General features: G+C 51.6%; 2 protein-coding genes across 6 annotated transcripts in view; one reads left to right on the top strand and one right to left on the bottom strand.

Annotated features, from left to right (window-relative positions):
- Positions 1 to 10,500, top strand: part of USP16 (ubiquitin specific peptidase 16) — a 28,535-nt gene extending 18,035 nt beyond the window's left edge. For all 5 annotated transcript variants that reach the window (XM_045852659.1, XM_045852655.1, XM_045852660.1 and 2 more), the window contains 5 exons: positions 3,866 to 4,511; positions 5,502 to 5,596; positions 6,467 to 6,553; positions 9,307 to 9,463; positions 9,566 to 10,500. In XM_045852659.1, coding sequence (XP_045708615.1) covers positions 3,866 to 4,511; positions 5,502 to 5,596; positions 6,467 to 6,553; positions 9,307 to 9,463; positions 9,566 to 9,690 — 1,110 coding nt within the window. In that variant the 3' untranslated portion in view covers positions 9,691 to 10,500. The remainder of the gene's footprint in view (positions 1 to 3,865; positions 4,512 to 5,501; positions 5,597 to 6,466; positions 6,554 to 9,306; positions 9,464 to 9,565) is intronic.
- Positions 10,501 to 10,971: 471 nt separating this feature from the next.
- Positions 10,972 to 22,464, bottom strand: CCT8 (chaperonin containing TCP1 subunit 8). The gene is made up of 15 exons (XM_045852661.1): positions 22,307 to 22,464; positions 20,514 to 20,604; positions 19,786 to 19,865; positions 18,525 to 18,674; positions 17,883 to 18,063; positions 17,710 to 17,771; positions 16,741 to 16,878; positions 15,693 to 15,871; positions 14,945 to 15,011; positions 14,782 to 14,869; positions 14,591 to 14,706; positions 14,150 to 14,221; positions 13,908 to 14,072; positions 13,570 to 13,689; positions 10,972 to 11,153 (listed from the first exon to the last, which is right to left on the bottom strand). Exons 1-15 carry the CDS (start codon positions 22,364 to 22,366, stop codon positions 11,076 to 11,078), a joined length of 1,647 nt encoding a protein of 548 aa, XP_045708617.1. The 5' UTR covers positions 22,367 to 22,464; the 3' UTR covers positions 10,972 to 11,075.
- Positions 22,465 to 25,827: the final 3,363 nt, after the last annotated feature.

The following is a 25,827-nucleotide window of genomic DNA, read 5'->3' as shown; positions in this document are numbered from 1 at the left end:
CTGCCGCCTGAACACCCACAGGTGTTTTCAGTCACAGGTTTGAGGCTTTATTTCCAGGAGCTGGAGCTCTGGGTTGCACGGTCTGTCTCGCTCCCCAGTTGTTCCTCCCGGTGTATCTGCACATGAATGTGAGACTGCCCACTCCACCAGCTACCACCATGGCCTTGCTGGCCAGCCCCAGCCTTGCCTGCCCCTGTCCTCCAGCCACCACCTTGCTGCGAGTCCTCTCCTCGCACCCGTCTCCGCCTCTCCTACCGGTTTGGATGGGTGTGTCTTCTTTAACTCCTTGGTTGTTGGACTTCCTACAGTTCGATTTTTCTATCAGTTCTGGTTGTTTTTTATTTTTAAATTGTTGTTGTCCTTCTTTCGGTTGTGTGAGGAGGCACAGTGTGTCTGTCTATGCCTCCATGTGCTTTTTTATTCATTCACATTCAAGCTTTTTTAAAAAAGATTTTATTTATTTATTTTTAGACGGGGGAAGGGAGGGAGAAAGAGAGGGAGAGAAACATCAGTGTGTAGTTGCCTTTTGTGCGCCCCCCACCAGGGACCTGGCCTGTAACACAGGCATGTTCCCTGACTGGGAATCAAACCCAGGACCCTTTGGTTCACAGGCCAGCACTCAGTCCACTCAGCCACACTGCCAGGACAACATTCAAACTTTAAAAACATTAATTATTTTTAATATTTAAAAATAAAAAATTAAAATTCAGGCATATAGTAACAGTCCCCTTGACCCTTGCCTGAGCCCTGTCCTTCTGTGACACTGACAACCTCTCCATAAATTCACGTGTCCTCTAGAGTCTCTTGGAGAATATGATCAAGTACAAGCATGTAGTCTTGTTTTTTTCCCTCCTTTTACCAGTTGTGCATATAGTTCTAGACCTTGTTTTTCATTTGTTTCTACTTAATTATATTCTTGGAGACCTTTCCATTTCAGGGCACAGGTCAGTTTTTTGACACCTGTCTGGTATTGCATTTCATAGAGGCACCACAGCTCATCTAACCGTTTCTTTGTTGGTTGAGGGTGTTTGCATTGCTTTGCTGTCACGGCCAGTGCTGTAGGACTAACCCTGCACCGTTCTGTGTCGCTTAACAGCACGAGACAGTCTTAGAGAGGAGCTTTGGGGCTGCTTTGTTGTGTGAATATCACAGAGTGCACTTTACACCCCTGTGTGGTGCAGCCGATCACTCCGGGGCCACAAGTCTGTGCAGCGTGTCACTGTGACAAGTCCTGTAGACATTGCCATGCAAGTGCATCCCGGGATCTGTGTCCTAGAAAAGGGGCCATGACAACACTGGGTGAAAGACAGAAGTGGTGGCCCACACGGGGCGGGGGCGGGGCGGGGGCAGGGGCGGAGCTGGCAGGACTGGAAGGTGCTCTGGGCGAGTCCGGGACGGAGCCAGGGGCGGACTGGGCACGACTGTGGGCCCGAGAAGCACTATGAGTCCGTTCAGGCTCCACTGAGTTTATAAAAAGGTGGTTTCTCTCTACAGTAATCAGTTAACCTTAGCCTACTGTACCTTTTTTACTTGATAAAAAGAATTAGTCTAAAGAATAACCTTAAGAATTTTTAAAACTTTTTGAATCCTAGAATAACAATGAGCTTAAAAGCACATTGTAAGCTGCACAAAAATATTTTACTTTTTCATACTCTTACTGTATATGCTTCTTTTTTTCTTTTTTAAATTGATTTTAGGGAAGGAAGAGAGAGAGAGAGACATTGTTTTGTTCTTGTTTCACTCACGGGTGCACTCATTGGTTGCGTCCTGTGTGCGCCCTGACTAGAGACGGAGCCTGTGACTGTGGCGCAGTGGGAAGACACTCTGGCTGAGCTACCTGGCCAGGGCCTGTGAACCTTTTTCTACTTTTAAATTTAAAAAACTTTGAAGACCTTTTTTGTTAAAAACTAAGACTCAAGTGTGCATAGGCAGGACGTCCCAGGGTCAGTTGTCTCCGCCCCCATCCTGGCCCCTGGAAGGGCTTCGGGGCGGTGCTGCACATGGAGCTGTCACCACCTGGGACCGCAGCCCTCCCTCGGGACACGTCCCGAAGTTCCTGCCCGAGGCTCCTTCTGAGGCTGCCACTCAACTCAGAAACACGTCCGTGGGGGTTGGCGTGACTTGTTCCTTTTTCTCATCACAGCTTTGCTTGTGAGCAGACAGTGCACCGCGGACATCCCGCTGGGCTGACGGAAGCCTGTTGGTGTGGGGGTCCCGGTTTCCAGACTTTCTAAGGAGCACGTTAAATTCTGCAAAAGCTTCTGCTAAGCCCTTCACTGTGAATTTCTTTGGGAATTCTTGCTTTTCTTCTGCGGTTTCCTTTTTTCTTGCCTCTTCTGCAGCTTTGTGTCCCTGAGCCACTTCTGACACCTGCCTGTAGGCCAGTTCCTCAGGGACGTGTCGGTGCGCTCCCTGTGCGTCCAGGGCAGCGTGGCTCCCCGCCTCAGCGGCAGCCGTGGTGCTTCCACAGCCGGCCTCACTGGGCAGTGGGGGTGCTTCAGCTCCCTTATTTCCCAGGGCCACCGTCGTATAGGTGGCCAGTTGTCATTGAAACGTCCTTAAAAGCACATATATCGTCTGTAGGGGCCATTTTGAGAAGAGGGATTGCATTTGTAGATGTGATAAATATTACCCTATTGCCCTCCACAAAGGTTGTACCAGTTTTTATGACTGCCAGCAACACGTGAGACTCATCATTTCTCCTCATCCTCAACAGTGGTGTGTCATCAGACTGCTTGATTTCTGCCAGTGTGAGGGACAGAAATTGTTAACTTAGTAAAGTTCATTTTCCATTTATGTTAATATAAATGAGGTTAACCATATTTTTATGTTTGAAAGTCATTTGTGCTCTGGCTGATGTGGCTCGGTGGGTTGGGTGTCATTCAGTAAACCAAAGGGTCGCCGGTTCGATTCCCAGTCAGGGCACATGCCTGGGTTGTGGGCCAGGTCCCCAGTAGGAGGCACATGAGAGGCAACCACACATTGATGTTTCTCTTCCTCTCTTCTTCCCTCCCTTCCCCTTTCTTTAAAAATAACTAAATTCTTTTAAAAAGTCCTTTGTCTTTCTTTTTCTTTAAAGTAGTAGCTCATATTCTTTCCCATCTTTAAAAATTGAACTTATTGGGGAATTTTTTAAATGGAACATTGACTAGTAAAATGACACGGGTTTCAGGGGTACAGTTCTGTCGTACACCTGTGTGTCCTTTTTGTTTCACGTGGAACTATTTCTGACCGAAGCACATCAGAGGACGTGTCCTGGGAAGGAAGCCGCCCTGTTCCAGGCAGCACTTGCCGCGTCTCCTTGGGGAACGTGGGGCTGGGCCGCTCGTGGTGCCGGAGCCCCTGCAGGGTGCTCCAGTCTGCTCCCCTGTCCAGATCGTCCTCAGCACGGACGCCACGCCCCAGACGCGCTCCTTCACCCCCATGTGGCAGCGCTGTGATGGTCAGGGAGGGTGTATTCCTGCTTTCAGTTAAAGGGCTCCTCTTCATAATGTATTTGGTTCCTGAGAGTAAAGGAACTTCTAGATAAATTCTGGGAATGAGCTTCTTCTTATTGTTATATTTTATTAATAAGCCAGAGAACCTGATTTGGTATATGTACATTCTTTTATTTCTTTAAAAAATGTTTTATGGCCCTGGCTGGCGTAGCTCAGTGGATTGAGCACGGGCTGTGAACCAAAGCATGGCAGGTTTGATTCTCAGTTAAGGCACATGCCTGGGTTGCAGGCCACGGCCCCCAGCAACTGCACATTGATGTTTCTCTCTCTCTCTCTTTCTCCCTCCCTTCCCTCTCCAAAAATAAATAAATACAATCTTTAAAAAATTTTTTTTCTCTTTAAAAAAATGTTTTATGCTTTTTACACAGAACCAGCGAAGGCAACAAAAAATTCAAGGAAAAGTTCTTCATTTAAATGATATCTGTACCATTGACCATCCTGAAGACAATGAATGTGACGCTGAAATGTCAGTTCAGGGAGAAGTGGGTATTAGATCCGACCATGTCTCACAAGAAGAAGTTATCAATAAAGAATATTGCGTTAATCAGAAAGACTTGAATGACCAAGAAAATACGGTAGAAAGTGTAACTGACAATCAGAAGTGCACAGAGGAAGTGGATATGGATTACGATCTGGAGGTTCCGTCATCTCCCGCCGAACATCCTGAGAATTTAAACGGTGCCTGTGTGGAAGACGGGGGCCCTGGGGAAGAGGACGTTTTGAGGGGTTTCGGGAACCTGAACTTGGGTGCTGCTCTTCGCCCTGACGACATACACGTAGAGATTCTGAATGGCAGCCCTGCTCCCGGGACCAAGGTGCATGAGGTGGTGAGCCAAGACCCAGCAGCTGCGTTCTGCACCCTGGCCAGCAGGCAGGCCGTCGGCGCCGATGATGGCTCCATCCAGCACTGCCTGTACCAGTTCACCCGCAATGAGGAGCTCCGAGGTGCCAACCAGCTGCTGTGCGAAGCGTGCACCCGGAGACAGCTCAGTGCCCCGAAGGCAAATCCGAAAGGTACTGGGCCCCTCGCAGGAAGTGGCCTCGGTGTTTGGGGCACGTCTGCGTGGCATCGGTAGGCAGTCCCATTCGAACCGGGCTAGGACCTGTGCGGCATCTTCCACGTAGATAGTCTGCAGGGGGCGGGTGGGCCGCCTGCATTTGAGCCGGCCTGCTGGCGTGCGGCCTTCACGGCAGCGTCCCGACGGGCCGCGTGGCTCCTGTGCTTCCGCAGTTGCCGCCAGCTTCTGGACGGCCGCCCTGCCGGCCCCCAGGAAGCCGTCCTGGGGTTCCTCAGGGAACCCCAAAGGGACTGCGGGGTCCAGGGCACAGGCTCTCCTGTGATCTCCCTCAGACACGGAGCAAGAGGTGCTGCCTGTTGATGGGCAGGTGCCTGGTGCTGCCTGTTGACCGTTTTAAAGTCTGGCTTTTACATGTTTACACGTCAGTACGAAGAGTGAACTGTTGATTTCACAGCAGTTGTGCTTAGAGCTGCTGTGGGCAGACTGTCCTCCACAGATCCAGTGTGGCTTACTGCCTGTTTTTTATGGTTTTCGAGCTCAAGCGATTTTTATAGATTTTGAAAATGATTTTATGGTAGAAAGAACACTAACTTTGAGTTTTAAGCTTTAGCTAGTAGTACTCTGGCGAAGAATTTTGTTGGAGTAATTCTTTAAGTTTAGGGCTGAGCATAGTGGGGTATCTAAATGTTATTAAATGTTATCTCCAAAAATAACTTCATTCTTCAGCAGACAGCAGTCAAACTTGATTAGCATTATATTTTGAATTATATCAGTAAAAACTTATGGAAGTTTTTGTTTTAAATATAAATACTTACAAAATACCCTTCATCGGGCCTCTTGGTCCACAAAGCCAAAAGTGTTTACTTGGTCCTTCCAAAAGTATGCTTGTCCTGTCTTCTGAGTTCTGAAATGACTCTATAGGAGCTGAATGCTTTAGAGTTCCAAACTGATTTTCACACTGCTGTAAATTTTTTTCTTTTTTTAGGTGAAAAAAAACATGTTTACACCAACGCCCAAAAGCAGATGCTCATTTCTCTCGCTCCTCCTGTTCTCACCCTTCATTTAAAGAGATTTCAGCAGGTACCTCTTGTTTGTTGCCTAAAAAATCTGTCTTAAACACGTAACATCTGCTTTATTTGTTAATGTCTCAAACTACCACTGTTCCTTTGTTTTTCTGTTATTTCCCAATTCTAACTTCGAAGAAGTAGGAAAGTAAAAAATAATTCATACTGCTAAGGCAGGTGTTTGGATAGAGATGCCTGTCAAGGTGGACGAATTTAGACACAATTCTTTTGCAGTTTTACTAGAACTCATGTTGCTCCTTTTAGTAACATTAGCATCTGACGCTAACCTTAATTTTCGGTTTAAGAAAAAGGCCAGTTCACTAGTCACATGCCACACCTAGGAAAGTGACGTGTTTCTGCTTTGTGTGTGGTAACCTTATTTGATAAACAGACGTTGGATTTCATCCTTCAGTTACTGGGGCTCTTCCAGAAGACTTCTGCCATGAGTAGTACGAGTTTCTCTTTCACTTCCCAGTTCCCCAAATGCCTCCGGAATGTTCCCTTCCTGTGGGTGCTGTGGGCCAAGCAGATGGGTTGGGTCTCTGGGGACAGCTCCCTCAGTGTGGTCAGAGTGCTTCCCAAAAAAGTCTTCTGCTATGGCTTAGTTTTAAGCATCAAAACATCGATACAGTCTGACTTTGCCGGGTGGCCAAAGCAGAAACGCTGAGGTTTTCTTGCAGGAGCAGCTTCCTGAACGTGCACGTGGTGGTGGTGGTGGGGCACTTCGCAGGGCAAACAGCTCTCACACGGTTCCTGACAGGGAGGGGTGAAGAAGACTGGACTAGGGCTGGGTATTGTGCTTTTGGGCGCCGCAGGGGGCTCCAGTTTACTTAACATGCCTTGATTTTGCAGGAAAAGAACTTAATCTGTTATCCCTCTTTTTTAGGCTGGTTTTAACCTACGCAAAATTAACAAACACATAAGATTTCCAGAAATACTAGATTTGGCTCCTTTTTGTACCGCTAAATGTAAGGTAGGTAAAAGTGGTCTTTTTTAGAAAGTCCTTTGAAGGGAAATCATGTCTTACCAAATACTGCAACAGCAACTCGCGTAAATGTGAGGTTGGTGAGAATTCACTGGGTAGTGGGTCTTTGATTTCTGTTCCTTCCGTTTTGAATGTTAGGTTTATTATTTCACTTCACTTTTTTGAACCCTCATTATTGTGGCAGACGTCGTCTTGGGAGCTAAGCAGACACAGTAATGGGTAATGTCTGTTTAACGTGGCTGATGGTCAGTGTGTGTGCACAAGGCAGGAATGGTTCTGGAGAGGCTCTGCGGGGTGGGCGTGTCTCGGCCGGCGCCCCAGCAGCAAGAGCTGGTGTGGAACAGAGCCGTGCGAAGTGGTGTGGGGCTGCGGGCAGCTCTGGCGCTCCCAGTGCGGGGCTGGCGGAGCGTGGGGAACAAAGCCTGAGAACGGGGCCAGGCACGAGGGTTTGGAGGAGCCAGGCTCTACAAGGTGCTCGGTGGGGAGCCACAGAGACGGGTCTTACGGATCCATGTCCTCGGTGAGGGGCCACAGGAGTGTGTCACGGCAGACCTGTGTGTGGCGTCGACTGGAGGCAGGGGAGCTAGTTGGGAGGCTGTTGAGAGTTCAGGCTGCAGATGAGCCCAGACAGCAGTCCTCTGGTCTGGAAGACGAGGTAGAGCCCTTTCTATAGACGCGGAGGGTGACCCGGGAAGGGGGGTCGAGTGTGATCCTGGGCCTGGGCGGGAGACTGGACGTGTGGGCAGAGGGGACGTCTGGAGTTGAGGAGGGAAGCCCGGGAAGAAGGGTGGGTGGAGAAGGGATGAAGTGTTCAGTTTGGGGTACATCGACTTTCAGACATTCTTGAGCCATTCGTGTGGCTGTGTTTGGGAGGCGTTTGGGCAGACATGTCCAAGGCCCAGGGCAGAGAGGCTGGGCTGCAGGTGGGGTCTGGACACGAGCGCACAGGTCATGGTGAAAGCAGGAAGTGCTGGCGTCTCAGCGGTCTCCAGGTTGAGGACCCGGAGAATCAGAATACATCAGCATAAATATGTTAAGTTTTTACTTACGAAACTTGAAATGATAGAAATCCTCCTTCTTCCCCATTGAGAGCTGGAGGGCAGAGCGAATTGTAATCAGTATGTTCATAGGCTACTGCCATCTTTGCTGGTGAACAGCTTTTGGTGGCACTAGTGTTGAGTCCCAGGTCCCGAAGAACAAGTCATGAAGAACCCATCTTTTGCCTAAAATGCCAACGCCTTGTATTCAGGCTCCAAAGAAAGTGCCAAGAGCCCTCAGTGTCAGAATATCAGAAAAAAAGACCAGAAAATAGTTAAGACTAGTCAGCACAGAGGTCATGGCAAATTTTTCAGAAAGTGCTGGTTACTTGTGCGGGTGGAGACACGAGTGACGGACTGGGGATAACACAGGTTAGAGCAGCAGTCCCCAGCCTTTTCGGTGCCAGCGAGCAGTTTCTTGGAAGACAGTCTTTTCCGGGCTGCGGAGGCGGGGAGACAGAAGGCGGAGTTCAGGCAGTAACGGGAGGAGAGCTTTGCTTGCTCACCTGCCTGCCGCTCCCTCCTGCTGTGCGGCCCGGTTCTGACGGCTCTGACCGTGGCCCAGAGGCTGGGGACGCCGCCGTTAGTGATTTTGTTGAAAAGGAAAAGTGGCAGATGTGTGCACACTTGTTTTTAAAGTCTGAGAGATGTTACGTGGGTTTAGAGTTCAAGACGAAGTCCAGAAGGTGAAGGTACTTGACTGGGGAAGACCCGGGAGGAGGCGGAAAGGACCCGATGACCCCAGGTCGGAGCATCATCCACGAACCGGGAGAACGGGCGCCTGCTGTCGGTGGGCTGTGCCTGCGTTTCCTGCAGTGGGGGCTGAGGCCAGCTGTCGAGAAAGAACAAGGGCTCGGGGCGGAGAAGACAGGCTCTGTGGTCACCCCAGTGCTGCTGTTGCACTCCGCTCTGAGTGTTGAGGTTCCAGGTGTTACCCGGGAAGGAGGTCGAGAGGAAACAAGGCCGGAGATCCTGCTGGGGGGAGGGGGCGGAGGGCTGGGAGGGTGGGAGAGTTGTGAACTGAGCCTGGACACCAGTGGGCATTTGGAACAGTTCTGAGTGATGCGGCTGAAATGGATGGCAGTGACAGTGCTGAGGGTCGCTGGTGGACGCTGGGGTCCCCGAGGAGGGTGACTGGATTTGGGGTGAAGCAGCATCTAGTTCAGCAAATGGGGCAGCGGCTGGAGCAGGGTGAGGCACAGCAGCACCGCGGGGCAGGGGGCCTGTCGGGAAGGGCCCGTCCACGCCCACACAGCCCTGCGGTGAGCAGGCTGCCTCCACTCTGCACGGCTGAGGCTGGCCAGGCCAAGCGCCCCTCACAGACCCCAAGGGTGGGTTTTGAAATGCAGTCTGGGTGCTGGCTCCCTGCTGTAGCAAGTTTAACTTCCATTTTGAGCAGAAACCAGGGTGCCAGAATGGTTGAGGTCTTTTGAAGTTATCTGAGCCTGACACTCAAGACATTCAGGGAGGTTGTTACAGAAGTCTCTAGACTAAGATTCCACCAGGTGGCCTCTGGAAAAAGTGACAACTGCCTGGTAGTAACGAGGGACGAGACTCGGCAGGCAGAGACAAGGTAGGCAGGGCAAGTCCAGACGCGTGGGCCCTCGGCATGGAGGTCAGACTGTGTAGGGTAAACGCGTCTTGCCCTTGTTTCCTGCATAAATGGGACGAGAACTAACGATTGAACCCTGTTTGTTCCTGCAGAATGTTGCCGAAGAAAGCACCAGGGTGCTGTACGCCCTGTACGGAGTCGTGGAGCACAGCGGCACCATGCGGTCCGGGCACTACACTGCCTACAGTAAGGCGCGAGCGGCAAACACTCGCCTGTGTGACCTCGTTCTCCATGGGGACATCCCACAAGGTGAGGCCTGCAGGGCTCTGGCACTCAGCACACAAGCAGCAAACCAAGCCACAGTGAACTTGAATTTCTCCATTTACACCTCATTTTCCATTTCCTTGACAGATTTTGAAATGGAATCAACCAAAGGGCAGTGGTTTCACATCAGCGACACCCACGTACACGCTGTGTCTACAGATAAAGTGCTGAACTCACAGGCGTACCTCCTGTTTTATGAGAGAATCCTCTGAGTTTCAGCAAGCGCTTTCTCTGGAAACGCATTCAGGGTTTTTACAAGAGCTGTAAGAATAAAAAACAAGTAAAGACTCAATCATGTTCACTTAGAATTAAGTCCGTGCCAGAAGCAGTCGTATGTGTTGAAACACCGAAGGGAAAGTACCTGCAGATTGACCGCTGTTCTGTCAGCGGCTTTTCATTCCTGCTTCCCGGTCCTGTGAGGACTCTGAATCAAGTGTTCCGGGTAACGTGTCTGGTGGTGGGTTACACGCATCAATAAACTGACTTACCCCCAAACCTTGCTTTATTACTTAGGATGTTTAAAGTTGTATCGACTGACCCTACCAGGTATCATTGTACTGGCTGATCAAACCTGACCACTCACGTGTTAATTTTATAAGCACAGGTGTTGGATGTTGGCAGCGATGTCTCTCTGGCAGAAAACATGCGCCTGCAGTTCTAAGGCCACTGTGTGCACAGCTGGGCGCAGGCCGACTGCAGCGCTCTGCGTGATGGGCTGGACCAAGGCCACACTCGTGAGACTAACGGGGCACCAGGTCCCTTTAATGCCACTGTGCCAGAAAGAGCCCGCAAGCTGCTCTCCCAGGAAACGCCTTTTACCAGGCAGCCAGCACTTCTGAGTCCAATGCAGCCTGAGCGCTGCAAGGACACCAGGCCTGTGGACTCCGAGTCAGAGGGTCTCTTCGATGACAACAAGCCCGTCACCTTCACAACTTGCTGAGCTCATCTTGAACCCAGTCCACTGTAGCGCTTCCAAAATTCCTTTGGAATACCAATATAAAATTTCAAAGTGCTCTCTAAAACATATGGTGTTCTATGTCCTTACAATCAATTTTACGGATCCTAAGATCTGCTTTGTGAATCCTGACTTGTTTAATTTGCACAAGCCAGGAGGTGCGGTTTCAGTTGTACTGCATCTTTGTCCTTTGCATTCATTGCTCATAAGTTACTCAGGCGCTTAGATTTCCTGAGTTGTGAGGAAAAAGACACCGAAAAATGTAGCTCAGGAATCAGCAGACTTCCAGGAAAGGCCAGGCAGTAAATGCTTTATGGTGTGGGTGGGTCACGTGGTATCTGTCACAACCTCTCAACCCTGCCTTCACCGTGGAAAGCAGCAGAGCCACGTCCTCCTGAAACACGTAAGAACAGGCAGCAGGCCAGACATACGTTGGAAGCAGGTCCCTAATTGCAATGGTGACCTGCCTGTGTGTCATATGAACAAGGCTGAGTCAGATCACTTAGACCCCAGGACAGCAGTCACCAGACAACGAGGCTTTGCTAACAACACGTTTAATATATAATGCAGCCGAGGAGACAATTCAACAGGAAACCAGCCGCCAACTCTTAGAGCACCAGCACCCACGCGAGAGCCGCCCACTCAGTCATTCTGGTCATCATCCCAGTCCTTCTTCCCACTGGGAGGCTTGGGCCCCCCCGCTGGTTTTGCCATGATGATCTGCAAAACAAAACGTCAAGAACCTACTTAGAGACATAACCCATAGGACGACGAAAAGGAACTTTCTCCTATTAGCCTGACTGAGGATTAAGCATCATCGAGGAGTGAACCAAATGATTTGCAGAGTGTAAGAAACACTAGCAGAGAGGTTGTCGACACTCAGCAGTGTGAGTTTCCTGCTTTCTGGACACTGACAGCAGCAACATCCACACATGCTGGTGAAGGGCATCCACTCCTTCCACACGTGTCAGTAATGCAAGGAGCTGTGAGAGAGGAGAACGTGCACCCACCGCTGGCATGAATCAATCTGGCACCTGGTTTGCTATTTACACAAGAGGTTTGTCTTGCCAACCACCTTTATCCCCCCCTCCTTGAGGGCTAGGAACTTTAGGTCCACAGCCAGTTCTGCCATTAGCATCTGAAGCGGTTGATGCACAAACACACAAAAAAGTTCAGCACAAAAGTCGCTGGAATCTGTACCCGAGAACCACTCAAGTGTCAGAAGTGTGTGTCCATGAACACCCAGCCACCAGAAGCCTCCAATGTTTCTACAAAATGCTAACCCAGAATTTCTCGAGCACAACCACCTAGCATTTTTAAAGGATTCATGATTGCAAACAAAAAAAAAGGGGGGGTGGCAGCAGTTTTGGGCTCAGATAAACCTGGGGGAGAAGCCAAATTAAACTGAATTAGTTGGGCTTCCTCAAAGTAGAACTCAAACTCATGCATTTTGAGGCTCACCATGGGAAACAGTATTCTTGGAAATGCTTCTGTATCTCGGCTTCTATTTAAAGCGCACAAGCTGTAAAACCCTCCCCTGCTACCCACGCTGGCAGATTCCACACCCCTTTCATAAGCTTCCATAAGAAATCTAAACCTTCAATTCTTGGAATACCATCTCATTAATTGAGAGTTAAGTGCAGGTTGAAGTAAAGGCATTCAATACAAATTTAGAATCAAAGTGTAGCTTGATTTTTTTAAAAAGACCTAGAACAGTCCTCAGGCTTCCTGGGCAGCGGAACAACCTGCACAGCTCGTTTAAAGCACGTTGCTGGGCCTCCCTCCAGAGTGTCCGCTTCAGAGCGTCTGGGCTGGGCCCCAAAATTTGTATGTTTAACAAGTTTTACATGATGTTGACGCTGCTGACTTGTGGACCATAATCTGAGGCCTAGTGAAATGAGCATCTGACTAAAATCAATCCAGCCCTTCTATGTTATCCAGTGCTTACAATGTGATTTGCAAGTCCTGTCCCAGATTACAAGCTACACAAAAGCCACTCACAATGGCGTTACTGTGAGTTCGCTACAGTAACGCCAGCTGGTTAACGTTAACAGTTGTCGGGTTGTCAGACACCCGTCTTCCCAAGTGCAGACCAGGGCAGGCAGCATCGAATAACCAAAGCCTCAGTGTCCCGCCCGCACCTGGGACCAGCAGGGCCCTGGACAGTGGAAGTTCACAACGGACCTGGGTTAAAAAGAACTTCCACTGTTAGAATTTCTGCCAGTTCATCTCTCCTTCCCTTTCTATTTTTGGTCCTCACTTTCAGAACAAGCATTTCTGTAGGCTTCTGTTATTTTACTTAAAAACTGGAAAATACATATTCTTCCACTGGAAACTACCCAATACACCAACATAAGAACACCCTATTAATAAATTCAGCACACAAACACAAGCTCCATTTTTGGTCGTGTTGCAGCGGGGAAAGTACTTCTTTTCATGAGGTGGATTCTGTATCCCTGGCAACGCCACTACCCCGTCCTCATGCCCTCAGACTGTCTAATTCCACCTCATTTACTAGTCCTACTTGATTTCCACTTAATACATTTATGCTGTTTTCCTAGGATTTAAATTTTTTATGTACTTACAAATACTTCATTGCTTAACAGTCATTTCTAGAATTTTGTTGAAAAATGAGTTTCATTCAGTTTACTAGTAACACCTTGAAAAATTAATAATTCCGGTTTGTCTCTTAACCCAGAACAAGTCTTTACCATATTTCCTCTTTGCTTAATTTTAAAAAGAAAGAAAAGCACAGAAATGCTGATCTTTAATACCTTTAAATCTTCCAGCAGTGCCTGCAGACATGATCCGTCACACCCAGGTCCCACATCTCCAGGGACAACACAGGCTGGACCTGTTTCTTGTAAGCCAGTGGCCAGTGGCCAGCGGCAGGAGCCCCGTCCTCACGGATGCCTCACCACCACCCACAAAGAGGTTCTTAGGCTAAAATGAGTCTGAACACTGGGATCTTCACTCAGATTCCAGATTAAAAATGAGAACTCGAAGGGCCCTGTAGCACCTGTCAGGTGAGGGGGGGACGCTACTCCGAGCCAAAGGAGCACAGCGTTGTCTAGTCTGGGCACGCCACTGAGCCACAAAAACGTTTCTGAAGAGCCAGACGCCCCCTGCCACGTACCTGGTCCACCCTGAGGACAGTGACGGCAGCGTTCGTAGCCAGTTTGATGGCCCAGTATTTCCCCAGGTAAGTGTCTAGGACGCCAGCCTCCAGCATGTCCTTCACAGCAGGAACTTCAGCCTGTCAACAGCGATTTTCATTTCTGCTTCAAATTCTCATGCAAACATGTTTACACTACAAAAGCAACAGGGAAAGTAGTACCCTATATACCCTACAAAAGGTTATATAAAAAAAATGGGAACTGCTAAATCCTCACTCATTTTCTTTCTACACTTCTATTTTTAGGTTTTGCATTCACAAAACATTTAAGTTCACAGTGTTTTTTTCCCCCCAAATACCTCAATGTCTAATCCAACATTTTTATTTCCTTCCTGATGCACTGCATAGAGTTTGGAGATGACTTCATTGGCCTTAACCCCCGAGTTTTCTGCCAGGGCCCGGGGGATAGCTTCCAACGCCTCTGCAAACTTCTTAATGGCGTACTGCTCAAGTCCAGGACACGTCTAAAGCAGAAACGAGTTCATTACTCCACTTGACTCAGGGGGCGAGAAAAAAGTCAATTTACGAGAGAAAGCAGTACCTCTCCATACGACGTGATCTGTTTGGCTAACTCGATTTCTGTGGCTCCACCTCCAGGCACCAGACGCTTGTCCTGTAATGTGCAATGACAGAAGGTCACTAAGGAGCAGTTTCCCGTTTTCTAAACTCTGATGCCAGCACTCCACCCCAGTTTCTCGGTCAGATGCTAAGTACGAGTGGTGAGCAAGTGAGGTGATTTGGGCGTCTGGCACACGGAAAGTGAGGAAGGAAGTGAACAGGAGCTTACCTGCTTTTCTAGATGTAGCACTAAAACAGTGCTCATACCTATCCTTTCAAGACAGATAAAGAAACCTTAAGTAAAAAAGGCGCTTTGCTTTATTATGTGAACCACCATTTTGAAGTTCTAGAATGTCCAGGAGTCTGGCGACTGGGCTGCGGAGGCCTCGCAAGCCACCACCATCCAGGTCACCCTAATACTGACCCTCGTGAGAACCTTGAAAGTGTTCACACCATCGTCCACTGCCCTCTCCACGTCGTCCATCAGATTGTCTGTGGAGCCTCGGAGCACTATGGTCGAGATGGCGCCGTCTTCCTTCTCTGTCAGCAAACACACCCGGGGTCAGTGGGGAAAACGAACCCCCGGGCGTGCACGCACTCACGAGCACTACCCACCATGCTTGAAGACCACCACCTGCGTGTCTCCAACTTCTGAGAGGTACACACTGTCACAGTGTCCCATTTCTTCCACAACAGGAGGAGTCTGCAAGAAAGGCACTGTTGTAACAGGAACCACAGCCAGGCGCCACTCCCTGTTAGCACCGTCCACGACACTCACCAGCCTCGGCAGCGCCGTAGCACCCACAGTCTTACACAGCCTTCGGAGATCCCACTTTGAGTTCAGCCTTTAAAACAAAAACAAAAACAGGAGCAAAACCCTTCACAGAAGCTTTAACTCTATCAGACAGAATAAAATGCAGCGACTGAACAGGAAAACGCGCAATGATCCCTAGATCACAAGGCTTGACCGGAAGGTTCAGGCTCGGAAAAGGTCCAGACCACACTACGCAGCCCGGACGCGGGGGTTCACAGCGTCATTCCAGAACGGGAGCTCAAGTCCCCTGCAGACGCCGAGGGCCTGGAGCTGTGAATGGCGACGGGAGCCCTGGCACAAGGGCTCTCCTGCTGTCCGCTGGGCAGACAGTGGTGCGAGGAAGAGAACGGTGACGTGCCTGCACGTCTCATCAGGGGTGACAATGGGTGGGAGAGGGTCCACACGCTGCCTGGAGGGCCTCCTGGACTGCAAGTGTGTCCCCAACCCCACCCGAGGGTTGGCACTGAGCCTGCCTAGACTGCCTCTCCCTCCCCCTCCCCAAGTGCCAGTGCCTGCTGAGGGCTCGTCCTGCAGCTCTGAGTGGAATGTTTTCTTAGAGGTGTTTCTTCTGCCTGCCTAGACCAAGTAGGTCCTTTTGCTCTTTGATCTAACACCTTACCTACCTCCCTCCCTGCCCCTTCTAAATCTTTGTCTGGTGTGTCACCAACAAAAGCCATTTTCAACACAGGCAAACGAGTGAAGCGGCTCTCACCTCACCAGCATGATATTGTACTTGTTTGCATAATGAAGAGCCATGTCCGCCACCTTGCCACCCGTGACGATGACATTTGCGCCAGTGTCAGCAATGGCTTTAACTTGTGCATCCATTAGATTTTCTTCTCCCTTACTGAAATTCATCAGTTCTTCAGCAGTCTTGATCAGCACTGTTCCCTAGCAAGCAAGCAAGCAAACATTCTCTTTAAAACCATTTTACTTTAGTGTTCAAAGTCACAGGACAGCATTTTACTGAAGACACAAAGACTTGGGAGAAACTATGAAGACAGACGTGAGTGCACCATGAGGCAGAATACAAAATCTTTACAAAAGTAACGGGAACTCGGCGCACTCCTGGACTCTCCCACTCCCAAAACCGATGCACCTTCTCTCTGAAGGGACCTTGGTAGAGAAGCTGGAGAAACACCTCAGTTTGAGAGATGCCAGCAGCTATCTGGCATTTGACTTTTGACAAATGTCAAGTAGTGTCACTAAAACAATAATGTTGGAGTTCAAACTTTTTCTAAAACGTGGACTAAATAACCAATCCCCCCACCACAAACCTCACTTTTGAAACTATCAACAACGCAGATTCCGAGAATTCTAGGGAAAAAGTCAGCAGCAATCTATAAACTCCAAACTTCATACAACTCGTATTTCTTTAAAATCAAACTCATCAATTTCAAATAACATTCGAGTATTTTTGTTTTATGATTCTACAGAATCTCGTCATTTTGTTGTTGTTGTTTAATGAACAGCACAGGAGTGCCGGAACGCTCCTCAGCGAGCACTTGACTTGCTAACGAGCTCCATCAGAAGCAAGGGCTGCGAGCCGCAGTGCCAACGACACTGCCCCCGTGCGGAAGTTCCAGTTCTAAGAACATAAGCCTGATTTTAAACACCAAACAGGACCCAGAGTGTCTAACAATCACACAGAATCTCCGACTGAGAGGAAACCCCCCCTCAGACCTCTAGGGTCCTGTGACAGCCTGAGGGGCCAGCCTCCGCCCCTCACCCCTGATGCCGAGGTCCCGAGGTCCACACACCTTGGTCTCTGTTATCATGCCATCGAAAGGACAAGAGTACACTGCTATTTTCGCATCTTTGACAGACGTCACATCGCCTTCTGTTTCCTTCTTAAAAACCATGCCGTGCAAGACCGAAGAGGAACAGATGCCAGAGCCCTGAGGAGTGACAGCAAAACCATCCGTGAGTTCTCGAGGTTGACACCTGGGCTGAAGTGCTGACTCTGCAGTTTCCTCAAACCGCCCTCTCTGACTGCAGCAGCACACACCCCAGGCAGTGACCCCCTAGGGGGAGGGGGTGGTGTGCACAGACACGTGGCCGCCAGAGCAGGGAAGAGCCCACTTTGGGACCAAGCCACTGGCGTGGGGGAGGGGAGAGGCCCTTCCACAGAGGGAAGCACCAAAGACTGAGAACCACCCCTCTGAGCCACCCACTCACCCACCTGCGCATGCGGGCTGCTGATGGACCCAGCACTGCTGTCAGGGCTGGCCAGGCTCTGGGATGGGCAGTCTCAGATCTCCCAAGTTTACCATTTCACAGGGAGGGCAGTGGATGGAGCGAGTCAGAAAACTCGGTCCACACACAAATGTGTACATGTGGACACACACAACCAGCACACGGATGAATGTCGGCAACACCCAGCTACGCTGACAGTCACGTGCCATGGGAAACCATTACAACTGTAGGTTTTACTCTGTCAAGTGGGCGTTTTTATCAAAAATACTCTCGCAGAGAATATTTTGTCTATGCTCTATTCTCACCCTTCAGACTGTCAAAGAAAAACGGTGACTTACAAGATGTCAATACCCTTTCAAATTTAGCATTTGTAACAGCCTAGCAAAACCAAAATATTATATAAACGATGCTTCAAAAGGCAGAAGTCATAAGTGCCCAGAACCCAGGGTCCGATTTAGTGTGATTAACACGAAATGTATCCTCCCAAAACCAACAACCTATCTTGATAATGTCAATGCATTTTTTAAACTTACCAGAATCTTACAAACTCTGATATTATCAACATTGAAGTGGCCGGAATCAGGAAAAATCGACACTGTTAAGAAAACAAGACACATCAGGAGGTATAGATGGGACACCAGAGGAAATGTCTCGGCCACGATCAGACACTCTGCTGTGGGTCCCCACACTTAGTGTGTTCACTCACCGCACGCCTGCGCGATGAGCTTGGCCAGGAAGACTTCGTTACCGTACTGCTTACTCATCACGGACGTGTGGAGCAGAGATGCGACTTCATCCACATCTCGGAGATTTTTTGCAGAACAACAAACCAAATTGGGAAGAATCTCATGGGCTTTTCTGCAGGCTATTTCATAACCTTCAATGACCTTAAATATGAAGTGCAAAAACATGTTTTAAAAAGACACAACTGTGACAATCCAGTGAATACAGGTACACATTTTCAATGTGAACGACAAAGCACACGTCCAGAGTAACGTTCAAGGCAGAACCTACTAGTCAGAAGTGCAGGCTGGGTGACAGACCTGATCTGAGTCCAAACCACCCTTTGCTGGCTGCAAGATCTCCAGCGCCCTTTTTCTAACTCAGGCCTCACCTCCCTCAGGTAAAATAAAACGGGGTAACGCTCACAAGCCCCACTGACAGGCTTCCAGCAGGGACCCGACAGGGCACGTCTCGCAGATACACCCGGTGCCAAGTGCAGGGGACACGCACCGCGCTCACTGCTGCTGTGAGGGCAACTCTCATTTGGAGCAGGCGTGCGAGGCTGCGTGTGCACACAAACACAGACAAAAGTGAAGTGGGAGGACATTCCACAACAAACACCTGCCTCTGAGACCGACAGGCCAATTCTCAGGAGCTCCTCGGCCGCCTCCAGCAGAGCGCCCGCGAACACCAGCACAAAGTTTGTGCCGTCTCCGACCTCCTGCTCTTGCATGTGCGAAGCCATCACGATCATTTTGGCAGCAGGATGCTGGACCTGGCGGGGCGGGGGGTTGTGAGTGTGAACACCGAGTTAATAAAGCACTAGCCTCTGAAGCAGTATGAAAATAGCCACTACTCCCCTTTCTTCTTGGTCAACAGGCTCTGACTCCCCGGTCACACTGCGGCCCACGATGGACCAAGGACGCTGTGGTCGCACGGGACAGCCGAGCCCCCAGGGCCCACAAGCACACGTGACCACGGTGAAGGGAGACGACCTCCAAGTGCGTATGTTGTCCATGTGCAGCCGTCCAGCACGGACTCTCCCCAGGGCAGGTTCAGACCATCATGGTATGTCCATCAGTTAAAACCAAAGTAATTCCCATCACTAAATCTAGACATTAAAAATGTGACCTTCGGGAGAGCTGCAATCGCTACCACTTAAGTTGGCCACTAGTCTTTCTATGAATATTCTTATTGTAAGGCTATCGACTGTGGTTCAAAAAAAGGAAACATAAAATACTTCCTCCAAAATAGCAGATCAAGATTTTAAGCATTTCCCCCAAGGAGTCAGATTCTCTGTTAGGGACAAGCGAGGGGCAACTGACAAGTGCCGGCAAGGAAACGGGAGGCTCAGCAGGACAGCTGTGTTGGAGGGCGGGCAGCACAGCACACCCCACTCACAGGGCAAGTCCCAGTGTGTCCTCAACCCAGTCAGGGACACGCGGACACAGCGGGAGCTCCACTGAGGAGGACTGACTGGTCACAGTGCTCAGGGTCACACAGCCCTCACAGACAGGTGCTGACACGAGGATGGTCCTGTGTGTGGTCAGGTGCTGGCGCGCAGGCATATTCCTGCCCCAGACTCTGTGGCATCAGAACTCCGCGGCTTCACCATCGCATAGTCAAACTGATGGTTTGTCTTTCCTTGAAGCCACTGTTCTGAGTATCAGCTGCCCCTGCATTTGGGACTGAGTCACCTCAGTGTCACACACCACAGAACCAGACAACACCTTCCATGGGGTGTCATTATCAGCAAATACACATTTATCACAATCAATCCTCCTGTAAGTTAGTAACTTAAGAGACTTTTCTGAGTGGCTAAAATGTTGAAACTAATTTCTGATGTCAGCAAAACACCCGACATTTGTTTAAAAGGAAGGACTTACTTCCAGCTCTCTTAGAATAGTCGCTGCATCATTCGTCACAAACAGCTTCTCCAGGTGGTTGATCACCATTTTGTTCATTCCTCAAAAACGATAGACAGACACCATTACTCAAATCCTCTTCCAAACACCCAGGACAATCTAGTTACAAAACACAAGCTTCCACGCACTTCTTCAGTGACTCTGGGAGAGCCCATCACACACCGCCCTCCCCCCCACGGCCCCACCCGGGCGGGCGTGTGTCCCTCTGGGTTACTCAGGACATGCCGATCCTGCCTTCTTTGTGCTGGATAAACATAAACTACAGAATTATCTACTTAAAAGTAACCTTGGTTTTTGCTTATTCCATAAACCTGTATTAAGTTCCCTTCACGCAGGAGGCAAGAGAGAACTCCCCTTTAAATCACAGTGTTACTTTTCAGGAAGCGTGGGCCGTTTGTAACAGCGAACATCAGCTACTGTCTCGGTGGTGAAAGGCCCATGATTTTTCTATCCTCTTGATAGAATAAATAAAAGTAATACTTTAATTCCTATGTTTCTGAAGATGATCTTAAGTTCTCATTAAAAACTGGAAGCCCTGACTAGTGTCGGGAGCTGGGAAGTAACTTGGAAAGCCACTCTGTGTGCCGTGTTGGCTAAAACCCAACGTGCCCAGGGCCCTCCCAAAGGCGTCTGGGCGAGAAGCAGGCGCAGCTCAGAGCCGTGCCTCTGAGTGGGGATCTGGACATTACCGTTCGGTCCGTACGCCGTGCGCGTGGTCTGGGCTAACTCCTTGCAGGCCTGGATATTCCTGTACACGGCCTCCTCCAGTCCTGAGAAATGCTGTGAACAGGCCTTCGGGTTAGACGGGACAGCAGGGCAGGGATTTTCTGCCTCTGAGCAGCGGAACCACGGTGACAACGGCGACCTCAGCACCGACCCCGGGACTGTCCTGAGAACCAGGCGAGACTCGCGTGGGTCAAGCACAGTGCCCCGTGTCCATAAACGCCCCAGATGTTCGCTCCCCAGTGCAGCGAACAAAGCACAGCACTGCCCGGGAGCCCTGGCGCCTGCTCACTCAAGCCAGAGGGCCCGCCGCAGGCTCAGAGCAGCGAGGAGGCACACGTGCTGTCTCGGCGAAAGCACCGTTCTGGCCACAAGCTAAACACGGGCCGGAGCACACCCACTGCAGTGCACACAGCTGACAGTTCCCTAGTCCCGCACAGAGCTGGACTGTTTTACTCTGGACTCCAGACGTGGGACGTACTGTGGCCTCGTGTTCCGTGAGCAGTGTCCACACCACCGTTTCTCTAGGGCTGCTCCGCTCAGCCCAGCAGCCACGGTGGCCGCCTCCACTCCATGCAACTGCAGTGCCAAGTGCAGTCCCTGCACGCAGGGCCACAGTCCGTGTGCCCAGCAACTGGGTGTGCAGGGGACACTGACGTGGACAGGGCGGCTGTCACCACAGAGCCTCAGACAACACTGTCCCAGGTCCCAGGCGACGCTGCTGCTGAACTGTGAGCAGAACAGCAACCACCCAGACTCCCTCCCCTCCCCACTGCAGGACGGGCACCTCTGACCACCAGCCAGACCCCTTGAGACCTTCAGGACAGGACGTGGACCCTCCTCGGGGGTCTATGCCCTCTGACCCCTCAGCCTGGACACTTTCACCTCTAACCTCGGTGGGCCCTCCCACCGCCGCACACAGGCTGGGCTTCCTGCCCTGTCACTCTCCACTCTCCCGCTCTCGGTTTCCTTTATCACAGGCAACCAGCCTCCCTGTGATCGGCCACCATTCCTGCCTCAGAATAAACACCGTGAAGTGCTCAGTCTGGCGTCACTTTTAGCAACGCTGCTTCATCAGCGTTTACATCAGACCCAGACAGCTACTCAGTTATTGTCGTGCCGTCCCAAAGGCGCTCCTGCCAGCAAGAAACCAGCTCCTGACGCTGAACCTCGCTGGTTCTAGGAAAGCAGGGGCCGAAAACCGACACCGCTGCTCAACAGCCAACGAACACACTCCTCGGCAGGGAACTAAGACATTTTCAAAGTGCAATGCTCTCGAAAGGACACCCCAGGCCTAGCCGGAAAGTTTTTACTCCGGCCAGGGTGTCAGGTAGCCTGCCGGTCCCAACTCAAAGGTGCCACCTTCCGCGCCCCCCCCCCACCCCGGCTCCATCAGAGACAAGGAGAGGCCGGAGGGCCGCGTTCCGCACGAGGCCTCTCACCGAGGGCAGCGGGACCCACGTGGACAGCCGGGGCGCCGCCTCCGCCGAGGGACTCCGCCGGGCCCCGCCCTCCTCCATCGGGTCCCCGGGCCTTGAGCCGGAGGCATCCGGCGGCGCCACGCCGCCCCGGCCGGCCCCCACCGGACGCGAATCCGGGGTCGCGGTAGTACAGAAATCGCCGCGTCCCCCACCCCGCCCCGGGCCACCTCCCTTTCTGGAACCTTCTCTCCCTCGGACCGCGGAGTCGGGAAGCACGCCGGTCCGCTGTCAGGCCCACGCCGCCGCTCCTGCACCACTCCCCGGCCCGCATCACTCACCTTCGCTCCCTCCTTGAGCATCTGCGCGAAGCCCGGGGCCTTGGGTACGTGGAGCGCCATGGCTGCACCGGGGAAGCCGTTCGCGCGCCGTCCGCAGCACCCCAGAAGAAGCGTGGGTCGCACAGCTTCCTGGGAACGCAGCGTGCGCGGCCTCACGCTCCGCCTTTCTCTGCAGCTAGACCCGCCCCTTCCCAGCCGCCGGCCTGAAGCCTCGCGAGATAGAACAGTTCTCGCAGTCAGAACCGCACGGAGGGTCGCGGGTCAGCTCGAGGGGTGGGGCGGATCGCAGAGCGCGCCAGCTGCCTTTGGGCTGCGCACGCGCAGGCGGCCCAGGCCGTCGGGCTCGCTCCCGACCGTCCTCGCGGTGGAGGCGCGAGGGTCGGCGCGTCTCCTTTTGGCCATTTCTGAGCCGGAAGCTGTGCCCGCCTCCTGAGTGGTTTGTGCGTGATGCTCCAGGCCCACGACAAGGCCGAGCATGCTTCGCTGTCCTCACACGTGCCGAGCCCGTCGCGGGGGCTCTCGGGCTGGGCGCGGGAGGATGCGGGCCCGTGCGGGTCGCGACTGAGCGAGGGCCCCGCTGAGCGCGGCGCCTCCCCGGGCGGGGTCCGGTCTCGGCAGCCGACGACGCGCCCTCCTTCCGGTGGAAGCGGAGACCGCCGGCGGGGACCTGCCTGGCGCCCGGGGCGCACCGCGCGCTCGGCCTTCTCTGCCTGTTCCTGGAAACGAGCCACCTGGTGTCCGTGTCGCCCTCCCGCTCGGGGGCTGGGTTAGCCGGGCGGGGACGGCAGCTGAGTGCTCTCCGGAGGAGCGTCGCCGCGGGACGCAGCCCACTGTCCCCGTGGAAAACGCAAAGATTCGAAGCCGGAGATTGGGCTCCCCTCTTGTTCTTTGACGGGCGGGCGTCAGTTACTTACTTTTTAAAAAATTTTATTTATTTATTTTTAGAGAGGAAAGGAAGGGAGAAAGAGAGAGAGAGAGAGAAACATCCATGTGCGGTTGCTGGGGGCCGTGGCCTGCAACCCAGGCATGTGTCCTGACTGGGAATCGAACCTGCGACACTTTGGTTCGCAGCCCGCGCTCCATCCACTGAGCTACGCCAGCCAGGGGAGTTAGTTTCTTTACGTGGGATAGGCTTGCTGTCCCTGAAGGAATAACCACGCGTCATGTCTACGATCAGTTACAACATTTTCTCCTTTTTCTCCTTAAAAATACCTATTAAAATAAAAATGCTTCCTTGCCACCTCAAATCAAATGGTCTGTGGACACCTGTTGGGAAGTCTCCACGGAGAAGTCAGCAGGTCTCAGGGCGGTCGGACCCCGAGCCGTGCTGACCGGGACCAGACTGTTTTCACAGCAAAGCGAAGGCGTTTCCTTGCTGTTCCTCGGGGAGGCCGCGCCACGCGTGTGGACCCCGCAGCTGGAGCGCGCGGGGCGAGAGACGCCCGCTGTCTTCCAGTGAGGCGGACGCCAAACACCAGTGCCCCTCTTCCCGTTCTTCACTTGTTTTGAGAAGTAGAGTTATTTTTTAATAAAAAGTATGTTAGCGTGATGGGCTTATTACTGTGTTCTTAAGTTAATACATATTTTTTAAAGTCAGTTTCAATTTTCAGTAGGATAATATTATTAGCTGTGACCCCCATAAGAGCCTCCGAGAACCCCAGCAGTGTTGGGCAGGAGAGGGGTCCTGAGACGGAAGGGGAAGACCACGACCCGCGGCAGGTCAGCCCCAAACAGAACGACACGAGGTTTCTTTCTCTCCTGAGTGACTGACGTGGGAGTGAAAACGTCGGACTCCGAGGGAGTGTCACGGCGAACACTAGCTGGAAGTGACAGGTGTTAAGATGACACTGGACAAGATTTATCTAAAAATGACTAAGGAACCAAACTTGGATAAGGACCATGGGAAATTAAACCAGAGTCAACAATGGAGAAATCAAATTCCCATGAAAAGTTTGTGATAAAAATGGACCTTACGTTAATTTTAATAAATGGGAAATGGAAAGAAGTGAAATCCGTCGAAGTTGTTCCCCTCTGCTCCCACACGCGCGAGGTGCCTTGGGGAGGCGGTTGGTGAGGGCTGCAGACCTGTGGGACTGTGCCGCTCCCGCCGTCCAAGGCTGTCCCTGAACACGGCCACCAGCTGAGTGCCTGGGGTCCCCAGCCCCTCGTACTTTCCACCAACGTGTGTCACGGGTGTATGTTCGTGACACACTGTTTCCTGTAAGTCAGCCGGGCAGCCTCTCGGCTCGCTGCCCGCAGAGCAGCCCGGCACCGAGGAGCAGACGAGAGTCACACGCGGGAACTACGCTGCACACTCAGCTTTTATCGAATGCAGTTGCATCTGAGCAGAACATCAACACATTAGAATCCTACTCACAGTCCGACCACCTAAGAGAATAGCACGCGCACGCACACACACACACACACACACACACACACACAGCACTCCATGGCGGGCAGTGAACCCGACGGTGTCTTGTGAGGAAGGGTCTCTGGAGCCAGGGGGACGGGGCAGCAGGGCCGGCAACGTCCTCTGTCCAGCAGGCAGAGCCTCCTGCAGCCAATGCCAAGGGAGGCCAGCGTGGCGTGGGACAGCCCTCTGGGTGTGGGGCTCTGCTGTCTCTGCAGGGGTCTGGAGCCAGCCTCAGTTGTACCTGGAGAGTGGTGGACTCCATCCTTCTAGGTCTTTTCAATAAATGTCTTGACACCCCTGATGCCAAGTGGGCAGTCTCCCCAGGAGCCTATCTGTGGGGGGTCCCGCTGCTGCTCTGATCACGTGGGCAGATATCTTGGGTGTGTTTCCTTGTCAGACGTGTCTGCTCTGACTTAGGTAGTTTCCCTCTTGAACCGAAGTGTCATGGCTGGCTGGTGGCCCTGTTGGTTGACATGAGTGACTCCACTTTGTTTTACATACTTTAAGCTGTCTAAACGAGACCAATGCCATCTTATTGGTCCTGCTCTCCACAAGAAGGGGGAAAGTGAGAGACAGAAACACCGATCATTTGCCTCCCACTGGCCCCCAACCAGGGACCTGGCCGGTAACCCAGGCATGTGCCCTGACTGGCAATCGAACTGGCGACCCTTTCACTTTGTAGCACGGTGCCCAATCCACTAAGCCATGCCTGTCAGGGAGGTATTCTACTTTGAGAATATAACTTTTAACCATCTCTTATCCGACCGTAATCAGAAGCCTAATTGAAAAAATTTATGTTGGAGGGAAGCTGCCTCAATGCCACACAGTACACTCTCATTTAGGTAATAAGTGTCGCCCCTGGATCAAGTCAGGCAATGGGGGCTCTACTTCTTTGGAGACTCGAGTCTGACAGACGCCTGTTGGTATTGTGCCAGCGTCTTACAAAGGGACAGCGAGTGGAGCAGCCAAGTGGAGTGGACTGCTGACTCTGCTCTAGGCTGTCAAACGCTTCCTTGCACGGAGCCTTTTTTATATGGCCTGAGGGGAAAACGTGCTCCATTGTTCGACCAGTGTTTTTATTCGAAGGTCTCTCTACTCTTACACTGTT

Source organism: Phyllostomus hastatus, unplaced genomic scaffold, assembly GCF_019186645.2.
Source record: "Phyllostomus hastatus isolate PE091 unplaced genomic scaffold, TTU_PhHast_1.1 phas_contig_948, whole genome shotgun sequence".
In the NCBI taxonomy this organism is placed as follows: Eukaryota; Metazoa; Chordata; class Mammalia; order Chiroptera; family Phyllostomidae; genus Phyllostomus; species Phyllostomus hastatus.
This window is presented reverse-complemented; position numbering and strand designations above follow the sequence as displayed.

Coding starts and splice junctions, on each gene's coding strand:
- CCT8 (XM_045852661.1), bottom strand. CDS start 22,366: ATGGCGCTCCACGTACCCAAGGCCCCGGGCTTCGCGCAGATGCTCAAG. Junction 14,707..14,781: donor GGTGGTGGTCTTCAAGCATG/GTGGGTAGTGCT, acceptor GTTTGCTGACAG/AGAAGGAAGACGGCGCCATC. Junction 13,690..13,907: donor ATGTTGGATTAGACATTGAG/GTATTTGGGGGG, acceptor CGCTGTTGACAG/GCTGAAGTTCCTGCTGTGAA.